At 42.6% G+C, this 12600-nt stretch overlaps 1 protein-coding gene across 7 annotated transcripts in view; it reads right to left on the bottom strand.

Moving 5' to 3' along the window:
- Nucleotides 1-12600, bottom strand: part of LIPK (lipase family member K) — a 57179-nt gene that overhangs the window by 11946 nt on the left and 32633 nt on the right. For all 7 annotated transcript variants that reach the window (XM_039223330.1, XM_039223337.1, XM_039223332.1 and 4 more), the window contains 4 exons: nt 10453-10567; nt 7345-7543; nt 5560-5669; nt 4120-4256 (listed from right to left, as the gene is read on the bottom strand). In XM_039223330.1, coding sequence (XP_039079261.1) covers nt 4120-4256; nt 5560-5669; nt 7345-7543; nt 10453-10567 — 561 coding nt within the window. The remainder of the gene's footprint in view (nt 1-4119; nt 4257-5559; nt 5670-7344; nt 7544-10452; nt 10568-12600) is intronic.

Below are 12600 nucleotides of genomic sequence, written 5' to 3'. Positions count from 1 at the left end.
CAGCGCAGAGCCCCAGGCTGGGCTTGAACTCACGAAACTGTGAGATCCCAACCTGAGCAGAAACCAAGAGTCCACCACCTAACTGACTGGGTCACCCAGGCACCCCTTAACATTTTTATTTTTCAACTACCAATATCTTTATCATCCACACTGGGCAGAAAATCCATATGAAAAGCAAGTGCCAGTTCAGAGAAGGGAGCAACCATGAAACATGAGGTGAAGAAAGAGGTTAGGGGCGCCCTGGTGGCTCAGCTTGCTAAGCGTCCAACTCTTGATTTCACCTCAAGTCATGATGTCATGGTTTGTGAGATCGAGTCCCGTGTCGGGCTCTGTGCTGACAGCATGGAGGCTGCTTGGGATTCTCTCTCTCTGACCCTCCCCCACTCATATGCACTCTCTCTCAACATAAATAAGTAAACATTTAAAAAAGAAAGAAAGAAAGATGTTATATCTGCCATAAAGGGTCCTTGTTCTTTATTCTGACAGCTGGAATTTCCAAATAGAGAGTGAATTAGCATGACAGTCTCTGACTTTACCTCTACATGTATGCAGCAAAACTACCGTATATTTACCCAGGGGCACATAATTGCTCCTTCCCCCAACCCGGTAAAAGCAGCTTGTAGAATGTAATTCCAAGTTCGTTCTAGAGGGGGCGTGTCTGTCACATAAAGTGTGCTCTTTGGTATCTGTGTGAATTTAAAACAGCACCCCTTCTTTTGGACACATGGCTCCAGGTCACATGATTTGCCAGGCAGACCAGAGGCTGGATGCCGCTGTTGGGGGCTTGCTGATCTGGGCAACTTGTACACAGCTGGGCATAAGGATCCAGGACTGACTTCTTCAGGTTGGCATTGAAAAGGTGGGGAAGTGAGTACACAGAAGAAAGAACACCCCCCACAGATGCCCTGGTCAGATCTGGGTTCCAGTTCTGGTTCTGTCACCACTAGCTGGGTCATTCGGGACAGGCTGCTTAGCTTCTTGAGCCCCACGGTTTTCTTTTAAGAAATGAAGACAATACTAACAATCCTTACTGTTTAGATAACATGTAAGGAGCAGAGGGTCAAAGCAAGCTATATCAGACAGAAGATAGAAGACAGAACACGTAAGTGTCCAGAGGCCAAACAGGGGGCAGGAGAGGAGTTGATGAACTATTGGCAAACAGGAAATCTGAAATGCCGAGTGCTCCGGCTTTGAATCCAAAATAAACTCAATTGATACTACTAGATAATATCTACTGAGCACCTGGTGTAGGCCGGGTATGATGCTTAAACATGTATCATCTCAATGAATCTCTCAAACAACTTGACAAGGTTTACCCGTGTTTTACTCATTCATTCATACATGCATGCATTCATTCATTCACCTTCAACTTTTTAGAGGAATAACTGACACTATAAGACATTAAATTGTCTTATAAATGAAAGTTTGTACACTTTGACCTACATCTTCCCATTTCTCTCTCCTCTAGCCCTTAGTAACCACCATTTTATTCCCCTTTTCTATGAAATTGGCTTTTTAATATTAGATTCTATATATAAGTGATTCAATACAGAATTTGTCTTTCTCTGGCTTATTTCATTTGGTGTAATGTTCCCCAGTTTCATCCATGTTGCAAATGGCTGTATTTCCTTACTTTCTTTTGGCTTTTTAATATTCTTTTAAACTTTTCCATTTTAATTTGTTGAGACATCTCTATACTGTTTTCCCTAATACTATACTAATATACATTACTAATATACTCATATACTATACTAATTTACGTTTCCACTAGCAGTGTATAAGGGTTCCCTTTTCTCAACGTCCTTGCCAACATTTGTTATTTACTGTTGTTTTGATGATAGCCATTCTAGAGGTGACTGGATAGCTTGGGCGGTTAAGTGTCTGACTCGATTTTGGCTCAGGTCATAATCTCACGTTTCGTGAGTTCAAGACCCACATCTGGCTCTTGGTTGGTAGCTGGGTGACTGCTTGGAATTAGCTGTCTCCCTCTCTCTCTGCCTCTCTCCAGCTCATGATCTCCCTCCCCCTCTCTCTCGCAAAAATAAATAAACATTAAGAAAAGATAATAGCGATTCTAACAGGTGTGAGGTAATACTCCATTGTGATTTTGATTTGCATTTTCCTGATGATGAGTGATGTTGGACATCTTTCCATGTATCTATTGGCCATTTGCATGTCTTCTTTGGAAAAATGCCCATTTTAAAAATGGATTACTTGCATTTTTGCTATTGAACTGTATGAGCTTTTTGCATATTTTGGTTATTAACCCCTTATCAGATACATGGTTTACAAATATTTTCTCCTATTCTGTAGGTTGCATCTTCAATATATTGAAATGTTTCCTTTGTTTCTTTTCTTTTCACAGAAATAGAAAAAGAAACTACCTTAAAATTTGTGTGGAAATACAAAGACCCCAAATAGCCCAACCAATCTTATGAAAGTAGAACAAAAGTGAAGGCATCACACTTCCTGAGTTCAAACTATATTTCAAAGCTACAGTAATCAAAACAGTATTGTACTAGCATAAAAACAGGTGCATAGAGCAGTGTATTAGAATAGGGATCCAGAAATAAACCCACTCTTATGGTCCACTAAACTTTGACAAGGATGCTCTGAACACAATGGGAGAAAGATGGTCTCTTCAGTACAGGGTGTTTGGATAACTGGATAGTTGCATGCGAAAGAATGAGGCTGAACCTGTCGGTTATACCACTCACAAAAATTAACTTGAAATGGATTAAGAACGTACATTTAAGACTTGAAGCCATAGGGGTGCCTGGGTGGTTCAGTCGGTTAAGTGTCTGACTTTGGCTCAGGTCATGATCTCAAGGTATGTGGGTTTGAGCCCCGCATCGGGTTTTGTGATGACGGCTAGCTCAGAGCCTGGAGCCTGTTTCAGATTCTGTATCTCCCTCTCTCTCTGACACTCCCCTGCTCACGTTGCCTCTCTCTCTCTCAGAAATAAATATATAAATAAATAAAAACATTAAAAAAAGACTTGAAACCATAAAGCTCCTAGAAGAAAACATAGGGGGAAAAGCTCCTTGACATTGGTCTTGGCCAATGATTTCCTGGATAAGACAGCAGAAGAACAGGCAATAAAAGCAAAAATAAACAAATGGGACTAAAAAGCTTCTGCACAGCAAAGGAAACATTTCAATATACTGAAGATGCAACCTACAGAATGGGAGAAAATATTTGCAAACCATATATCTGGTAAGTCAGAATCTATGGCTCCCATAAAGATTATCTTACTTTCATTTACTTTAATTGAAATCACCGAACACAAGGATCGTTCTTAGTCTGCCATGGGAGAAGTCCATATCAGTCTGGAAGAGAAAAACATACTAAGCTGCATGGACCAATTCACTTCCACCGAGTAACTGACCAGATTACTTAGCCATCAGTTATCACAGAGAATCTGGAGTTTAGGATGGTGTCCAGATTTTGAGGAGCTGACAGACTGAGAATCTGTGAAGTGTGGGCAGTTGAGTAAGGCTGGACTTTTAGTGAAAGGGGAAGGTATGGTCTATGTAAATCGCCACAGCTAGAAGTAGGTGACACTTATTAAAAGCTTATAACATGCAAGACCTGGTTCTAAGGGATTCACATGTCTGAACTCAGTCCTCACAGCAGCCCTAGGAGTAGGAACTATTATGATTCCCATTTATAGATGAAGAAAACGATTCACAAAACATTGCAGGTCTTGACCTAGCTAGCTAGGATCCAGCCCCACGCCATCTGGCTCCATGCGGTGATCTTAACTACCACCCCATACTGCTCCTGAAAACCCAAGGGCTGCTAGAGAGAAATTTAACCTACTAGATTAAACAAATCAATTCATCGAATCAGCATTTGCTTTATCTGGGATTGAGGAATGACCTGGACAGAAGCCTTTAGGCATGGATTTAAACAGTAGGGTAGAAAGGCATCAGAGGGAGCTCTCTGAACCCTGTCGGTAAAATTACATTATTGGCACACCTCTATTGATAGCTTACATCTGTTAGAGTCTCAGAAGCTTATAAAACGTCATTTTCTCTAAGGTTCTCTTCTCTTGAAATCAGTGAAAATGGAGCTAGTTTTAATTACTATAGATTTAAACCTGGAGGAGACACATACCTTGACGACTTTTCTGGAAAGAGTTGTTAATTTCTTCATAGGACTTTGAGTGTATTTCACCGTGATGACTGGAGCCAATGCAAAAAATATATTAATCCTTTTCGCCAGCTCTGGATTCGTAGAGAATGCTATGAAAGCTGAAAGGGAAGAAGACACTAGTTTATAGATTTCTTTTTTTTTTCTTTCATAGTTTATTGTCAAGTTGGTTTCCCTTTAACACCTAGTGCTCATCCCCACAAGTGCCCTCCTCCAGGCCCATCACCCCCCAGTTTGTTCTCAGTATTCAAGAGTCTCTCATGGTTTGCCTCCCTTCCTCTCCTCAACTATTTTTTACCCCTCTCTTCCCCCATGGTCCTTCCCCATTAGGGAAGAACTCTCTAAACTTTTCAAGAATGAGATTGGCTAATTCAAACCACAGTGACTTCTCTGTCCCTGGGGAATTTAAGTCTACTCACAGAGAGTGTTGCAGAAATGGTTCAAACACCCATGTGGGGCATGTCTAGTAAGCCATTCTCCTTTGGCAATGCTCTTTAGTATTAGACAACATTGGACCATAATTGTAGCCTCCCATTCGAGTGTGAAGACTCGAGCATATTACCTCCAGCTTTCCCAATCTGTAAATGTGGAAAATAGGATCCTTTGCAGATGATTCTTTTGAAGGTTAAATTACATATGTGTAAAACTGAAGGTATAATTTGGCATTCTCACCATTAGAAAGGATTTCCAAATTCAGCCATTTGTAAAACATGGATGATAGTGATCTCAAATGTTGTAGGTTGCAGTGAGAGGTGTACGGAAGATGCATTGCATAGTAGAGGCATGGAAAGATCTGCTTTATACCAGACAACCGATTAGGATTCAGATACAGAAAAGAGTCTGGTGGAAATGTTGTTGGTAGTGTTGAGGTGCCTAGCTAAATGGGGACCAGGGAAGGGAGTGAGGTGCCTCATGGCATTGCCCACATGGCCTCAGGGCCTGCGGGAACTGAAAAAAAAAAAAAACACTGATTGTGACATTGAGTCCCCATGATTTGTAATTCTCTTCTTTCTTTTTGATGTCTTCATTAGACAGCAAGTTCTTTAAGGGAAAGATGCATATCATTTTTAGCTCTGCCTCCCCAGCCTCTAAACCAGTGTTTGCCAAATGTGTGTGGTGTACACAAATGAATAGTTTTCTCTCGCTTGGGCTTATCTATCAATCTCCAACAATCTCGAAACCCAGTCATGGGGGGGCAGTGTGTGCGTGCATGCGTGCGTGCGTGTGTGTGTGTGTAAATCCCTGTTGTCATCCTTGTTTTAGCTACCAGAAACCAGCCAGAGGAAATGGTTTTCCAGGTCTAGTCTGCAAGCCAGAGGCACTGCACAGATGGAAGTTGTCCTGACCCCTTCTGTGAATACAGAAGTCCCCTGACACTCTCAGATCACACCTGCCCAAACACACCGATGGTGGTGCCTTGGGAGTGGCCAACGTAGTAGAGTCGCTCTTGTCCCGTTTTCTCTGCAATAAAATCGATTGTGGATGGAAGGTCGTAGTTAGCCATCTCATCCAAACTGCCAAAGACAAAGAATAACAGAATTGGAAAAAAAAAAATCTCATGGTCAGGCCTGTAGTGTTCGAACACATTTATTGCAAACATAGATACTTAGCTCTTGTCAATTCAAGACTGGAGTCAATATATGACATTAGGCATCTCTGTAACTTCTGAGGATGTCACCTTGACTGTTAAGAAACCAGAGGCAGATAAATCTGTTTTGCAAAGGCCCACAGAGGGTCCCGTAAGGCTAGTCATGTTTCACTTAATGATACAGCAGATTTCCCAAACTCCCTTGAGAAGAACAGTTCCTGGAATGCTTACTTTGAAAACAGAATAAAGCAAGTTGATTTGTAGACCTCAACCCAGACAGACGGAATGAGAATTTCTGGGGAAGAGGCCTGGTAACCTGCACGTATAGATTACCTAGGGCATCATCATGCCCTTTGTATCATGCCGTGACCCAACAGCATTGGGGTATGGAATCAGGAAGAGCCACATGGCTTCTAGGAATGAGGCCAAGGAACAAATGACTTTAGTGATCTTCAAGGTATGGTTCTTAGCTCCTCTGCCAGTGTGGGGGTTCCCCCTGTGGGGAAGCAGACAGTGCTCCAGGGGCACTGCTCCTCAGTCATTCTGTGGTCAGGCTTTCTCTCTATGTCCCCAGTACCTGGCTCCAGGGCAGGCTTCAGCCCCGCCAGCTGTGGTTTCTTCACGACTGAGTGAAGAAACACTTGAGATGTCATCTGTGCACACTCACTCCGGTCTCCCGCCTGGCTTATCATGGATGTTTAGGCTCAGAATTTTCACCCAGAATCTTGTTTCTGGTCCCATTTCTCGATTGGTTTCCTTTTTCCTCTTCAATAAGCACATCATGTAACTTTCCTTTGGGGTCCACACTGACAAAGTGATAGTCCTGGAATTAACCTTGCTAAAGATGACCTTTGTATTTTGATGGGGTGTTTTTTTTTTTTTTTTTTTGCATATATACCTTGCACGCGAACACACACACACACACACACACACACACACCCTCCACACAAGTGGAAGTTTATTATTTTTATTTATTAAAAATGTTTTTCAATGTTTATTTATTTTTGAGAGAGAGAGAGAGAATGAACAGGGGAGGGGCAGAGAGAGAGAGGGAGACACAGAATCAGAAGGAGGCTCCAGATGCCGAGCTGTCAACACAGAGCATGATGCAGGACTTGAACTCAACATGTGAAATCATGACCTGAACTGAAGTCTGACACTTAACCCACTGAGCCACCCAGGCGCTCCAACAAGTGGGGTTTTTAAAACAAACATCAATGCAATGAATAAGGACATCTCTTCAGAGCCTGGGAAGAAAGCTTGGGTAGAGGAAGACATGCTTGTTTCCTTATTGTGTATTCCACTGGGTGTATTTGCACAGTACATATAAATGAACAAAGCAGGGGCATCTGTGTGGCTCAGTTGGTTGGGCATCCAACTCTTGGTTTCAGCTCAGGTCATGATCTCGTGGTTCGTGAGATCAAGCCCCATGTCGGGCTCTGCACTGACAGCAGTGAACCTGCTTGGGATTCTCTCTCCATCTCTCTCTGCCCCTCCTCTGCTTGTGCTCTCTCTCTCTCTCTCCCTCTCAAAATAAATAGACACTAAAAAAAATAAATAAATGAACAAAGCACACACTTTATCAGTACGTAACTCTTTACCTGAAGGCCCAGAATTCTCGTGATTGGGGTGAAAATTTCAGGTGTTTTCTGGACCAGGTGTTCCCCCTGCTGTTCCCCAGCCACACGTCGTAACCAGCATCTGCCAGAAGGAAAGCCAAGCTGTTGTTCGGAAGGTTACAAATCCAGTTGCTGGCAGATGCGATCAATCCGTGTTGCAAATACACAACAGGCTTTGGAGCTGCAAGACAAGGCGACGAGAATTTCACGTCTGAGCCCTCTGAGCATCTATTGGAAGATTCTCTTCCTGACTTCCTCTATAGGACAGAGGTTAAGGGCTGAAATGTGGCACCGGGTAAACCTGGGTGCCAGTCTTTTATGAACTACTTACTTCATAAGTAAGCAAGTTATAATCCTGTTTTTCTCCTTGTAAAATTTGGATTATAAACAATATATGGTGTTGTTCCATTGGTACTGGAGTCAGGATGCTCTTGCTTAGAATCTATTCTGCTATGCATGAACCCCTTTGTACCTCAGTTGACTTATCTGTATAATGGGCACTAGTAACAACTGCTATCTCATAATACAATCACAGGAATTAAATTAGAATTAAAATACATAAAAGGCTGTCCAACACAATAAATCACCTCTCTATTATTATTATTTCCTGTGATAACATTTTATTTCTCAAGGAGTCTCTGATTACAAAACTGAATTTTCCTTGAAATAATAACAGCAACAATAAACACGCCAATTTTGAGTACTGCCGAATGCCAGGCACTAGGCTAGATTTTACACACACCGCATAGTTTCATTTACATTGTCGGGAAGCAAAACGCAAGATGTTCAGTGAGATGTTATGTGAGATAAAAGTGTTCCCTTGAGATAAAAGTCCTGCTCACACTGTAGAAGTGGAACAGCTTGACGGAGAAGAAAAGAAAAGGGGGAGGTAGGGAGGTGGTGCTGAGACACAGACAACAGAGAGAGCAGTGGCCGCCATCTTCCTGGCTTTTACAAATGGTCTGTGGTCCTGTGCTGGTACCCACGACCCCCTCAGCTCACTTGGGGCTCGGCCCACTTCCTGGGATCAGGCAGGCTACACTGGGCTCCGGGAGAGGCCTCAGCCACCCTGATGCAGGGAACGGAAGCCTATGTCCATTCACTTGACCTTTCCAGGGAATGGAAAGAAGAGGTGTTACTAATTCTCCTAAGTTATTGCCAAAGCCTGGTCAGAAGCCATAGGCCCTCCCTGGTCTGAGGCCCCGGCAGCTTCTCATTGCAGAGACAGCCGTCCAGCTCACACATCTTGGCAGCTCCCCCACAGAACTGAAATCGAGGTTTGGGCAAACAAAGTTCTCTTGAGTGTTTACAAAGGTAATGGAGTTATCTGGGAGGTGGCGATTGGTTCTGTAGAGTCAACAACATCTCCCTCTGTTTTTGAAAATCTATATTTTCCCTTCACATGATTAACCATTGTGATCCTGGGAGGTTTTGTTATACAACACTCCAAAGTATCGAAGGAGCTAAGAAACGAGAGAAGGAAGAACACAAGGGCTTTGCCACGTGACTTCTGCTTTCCTCCACAGGGTGGCCATCTGTACTGTAGGGAGCTAGAAGTGGCTCTTTAACTAAGTTTAAGTATAGTACTAATATGTCAGATTTGATTTTTTAATGTTTATTTATTTTTGAGAGGGAGAGAGAGAGAGAGACAGAGCATGAGCAGGGGAGGGGCAGACAGAGAGGGAGACGCAGAATCCAAAGCAGCCTCCAGACTCGAACTCACAAAGTGGGACTCAAACTCATGAACTGTAACATCATGACCTAAGCCGAAGTTGGACACTTAACCAACTGAGCCACTCAGGCAGATTTATTAAAACATGAAGTCCCAATGACTCAGGAAGAGAACTAATTACAAATGAAGTAAGCTGGAAAGCTGTCACAGTAGCTGAAGCAAAGCTGATGATCATGTCCAAGCCTAGACCTGAGGAATCCTGAAGCTGAGACAAGTTTTTGGAGGAGGGAGAAATTTAGAGGCTAAATTGATAGAGCTTGGTGATTGGATGGATATAGGAAGCAAGGGAGAAAAAAGTATCAAGGTGACCCCTTGGGTTCTAGATTTTAGGACTGAAGAGAGCATATCTCTAGAATACCCTTTGTTTTTGTGGGGTTTTTTTGTAAGAAGGACAAAGTGATGGAGAAAAAAACAACTAAATTAACAGTGTATAGTTGACCTTTGAACATCATGGGTTTGAACCTTGTTGGGTCCACTTATATGCGGAATTGTTTTTGAGACATACAGTACAATACTAGAAATGTATTTTTTTTAATGTTTTATTTATTTCTAGGAGAGAGAGAGAGGCAGCGTGAGCAGGGGAGGGTCAGAGAGAGAGGGAGTCACAGACTGAAACAGGCTCCAGGCTCTGAGCTTGCAGTCAGCACAGAGCCCGACGCGGGGCTCGAACCCAAGAACCGTGAGATCATGACCTAAGCGAAAGTCGGACGCTTAACAGACTAAGCCACCCAGGGGCCCCTAGAAATGTATTTTCTATTCCTTAAGATTTTTCTAATAACATTTGCTTTTCTCTACCCCTACTTTATTGTAAGAATACAGTATATAATACGTATAACATACAAACTATATGTTAATTGACTGTCTATGTTATTGATAAGGTTTCTGGTCAACATTAGGCTATTAGTAGTGACGTTCTGGGGGAGTCAAAAGCTGTATGTGAGCATTCAACTGCTTGGAGTGGGGGTAATAGTGTCCCTAACTCCCATGCTGTTTGAGCCAACTGTATATCTAAATGCTTTCAAAAGTCCCAAGGATTATACAAGTGAAACGGAGTCATAGCAGTGGAGGTGATGAGTTTCTTCTAGAAAAGGCCAGACCCTATTTCATTTATTTGGGTGCTTCCACATTTGGAGCATAAATGTTTACAATTGTTATGTCTTTTTGGTGGACAGACCCCATAATTATGATGTAGTGCCCTTCTTCATCTCTTGTTACAGTTTTTATTTTAAAGTCTAGATTGTCTGATATAAGGATGGCTCCCAGACTCTGTTTCAGAACACAAGCTGCCCTGTTACTGTCAGCAGACCTAGGAATCTCTACTTTAGGCATGATTCCTCCCAAAACAAAATAAATCCTACCTTTTCTTGGACATCCTCTTCCATGGGGAATCCTGTAAATTCCGAGGACATAACCATCTTTGGTCACAACGTCATACTCTTCGTAAGGATAACCCCAGTAGGAAATAATCTGGCTCTGAAAAGAGGAGAGGAAAATAGACACATTCATGATGTCATCTCTTGAGAAATTGCAGTGTGGTGCTTTATGTGATACATCCGCTGTTCCACTATGCACTGGTAGAAGTGAAGGTAGAGACAGAAGGCAGCAGGAAAATCAAGATAACTTGAGGACGGTTTTAGAAGAGGTTGCATATGGAGGTGTGGGAAGGCGAGGTAGGGTGACCGTACATCCTGGTTTGCTGGGCTTGGTATTATGAATGCACTCGGGTTCACTCTTACAATGTTCGAAAACGAATTATATGATCATCTAATGAGAGAAACCATGGGGGGCTGTGCGGTACCCTGTGGCTAGTTATGGGTGAGTTGTTCCCAGCCATCCATGAAGGGAGGTGGGAGAAAGTGCTCACCAGGCTCAGAATGAGATAGGGAGAAAAGGGCACATGGAGAGGAAGTCTGACCTTTAGCAGAGGGGACAGCCCACCTAGGGTGACCTCATGGAGGAATCCAGGGCAATAAATCATCTGATCTCACCCTCCTCCCTCCTTCTGAGCTCCTGCTCAAGATCTCAACTGGCTGAACTGAACTGAAAACCAAAGTCAAGGGAACTTGTTGCCCCAGTTCTTATAGGTCAGCTTCTGGGCAGAGAGAAAGGTGTGAAGAAGACAGAGTGGGCCCACATAAAAGCAATGTCCTGCACAGATATACACGCAGGAGGGGAAGTACCATTTACTGGTCATCTTCTGCACAGAACAGAGTTTATATCCCCTGCTTTTTAAAATCTTTCCAACAGGCCTTTGAGATGGGATTATGCTCATTCACAGTTGAGAAAATGGAGTCTCAGCGAGATGAATAATCTACCTGAGATTGTACTCTAAGAAGAGCTAAGGACATATATGAAAGTCTAAGTAAGTTTAGCTCCAAAGCTCATGCCTTGACCACAGGATTATGCATTTGCCCATGTAAGGTGCACCAGAGGTGTGCATATATTATGGGACTATTTAATCCAGGGGTTATGAATCTAGATTCTAGAGACAAACTGTATGGCATCAAATTCGAGCTCTTTCTCTTATTAGCTAGGCAACTTTGGGCAAGTTATTTAACCTCTTTGTCCCTCGTTTTCCTTGACTGTACAATAAAAATAATACTAGTGTCTCTTCACAGATTTGTTCTGAGGGTTATACATAAAATATCTGCAACTACTTCTGGCATGAAATAAGTGCTCTGTAGACGTTTATAATTCTTGTTGTCTTTATAGGATAATTAAGAGCCCAAAAGCACCCAGACCAGGAAGGAAGAGAATGTGTGTGAATATGACAGGAAGAGGGAAATTTCGGTTTGAGGACACACAACGATAGACTGTGAGTTCAGCCATGTAGGAGGTTAGGGGCACCTGCTGGAGAGTGTGGAGAGAGGAGCACACAGGACACTAATTAGAAACTTGGACAATTTCATTCTTCTTAAAGTTCTAATACAAACTTGGCATTGGTGAGGACATCAGTGGTGCATAATGTATACAAGATGTGAAGTATCCCATTGGAATGAAGCCTAAGGGTGGAAATTGTCAGTCATTTGCCTTTTTTCTTTTTTTCTCTCTCTCTTTCCTTTGTTCTCTTCCTTCCTTCCTTCCTTCCTTCTTCCTTCCTCCCTGCCCCTTCCCTCTCTTTCTTTCTTTCTTTTTCTTTTTTTCTTTCTTCCTTCCTTCCCTCCTTCCTACTTTCCTTCCTTCCGTCCTTCTTTTCTTTCTTTCTTTGACTAGCATATGATCCCATTCCACTTTTGATATAAATTTCTGCATGTTAAGAGACTTTCATTTATAACAACCAAAACCACTTCTGGCTGGTTAAACTAAAAAAAAGTACGTAGACACAGCTCACAAATCAAAGACACTGCTCTAGACAAAGCTTGCGGGAGAATGCTAGGGTGCTCTGTAAAGGTCGTCAGTATGAACTCACAAGACTGCTCTTCAGGAAACCACTGTCAGATGGGAGGGCAAGCCACCAGGAAAAGGCATATTACTGTCCCCACTTGGCTTAGGTCTTTCAAAGCTTA

Source organism: Hyaena hyaena, unplaced genomic scaffold, assembly GCF_003009895.1.
Source record: "Hyaena hyaena isolate Hyena2069 unplaced genomic scaffold, ASM300989v1 scaffold_1329, whole genome shotgun sequence".
Classification (NCBI taxonomy): domain Eukaryota; kingdom Metazoa; phylum Chordata; class Mammalia; order Carnivora; family Hyaenidae; genus Hyaena; species Hyaena hyaena.
This window is presented reverse-complemented; position numbering and strand designations above follow the sequence as displayed.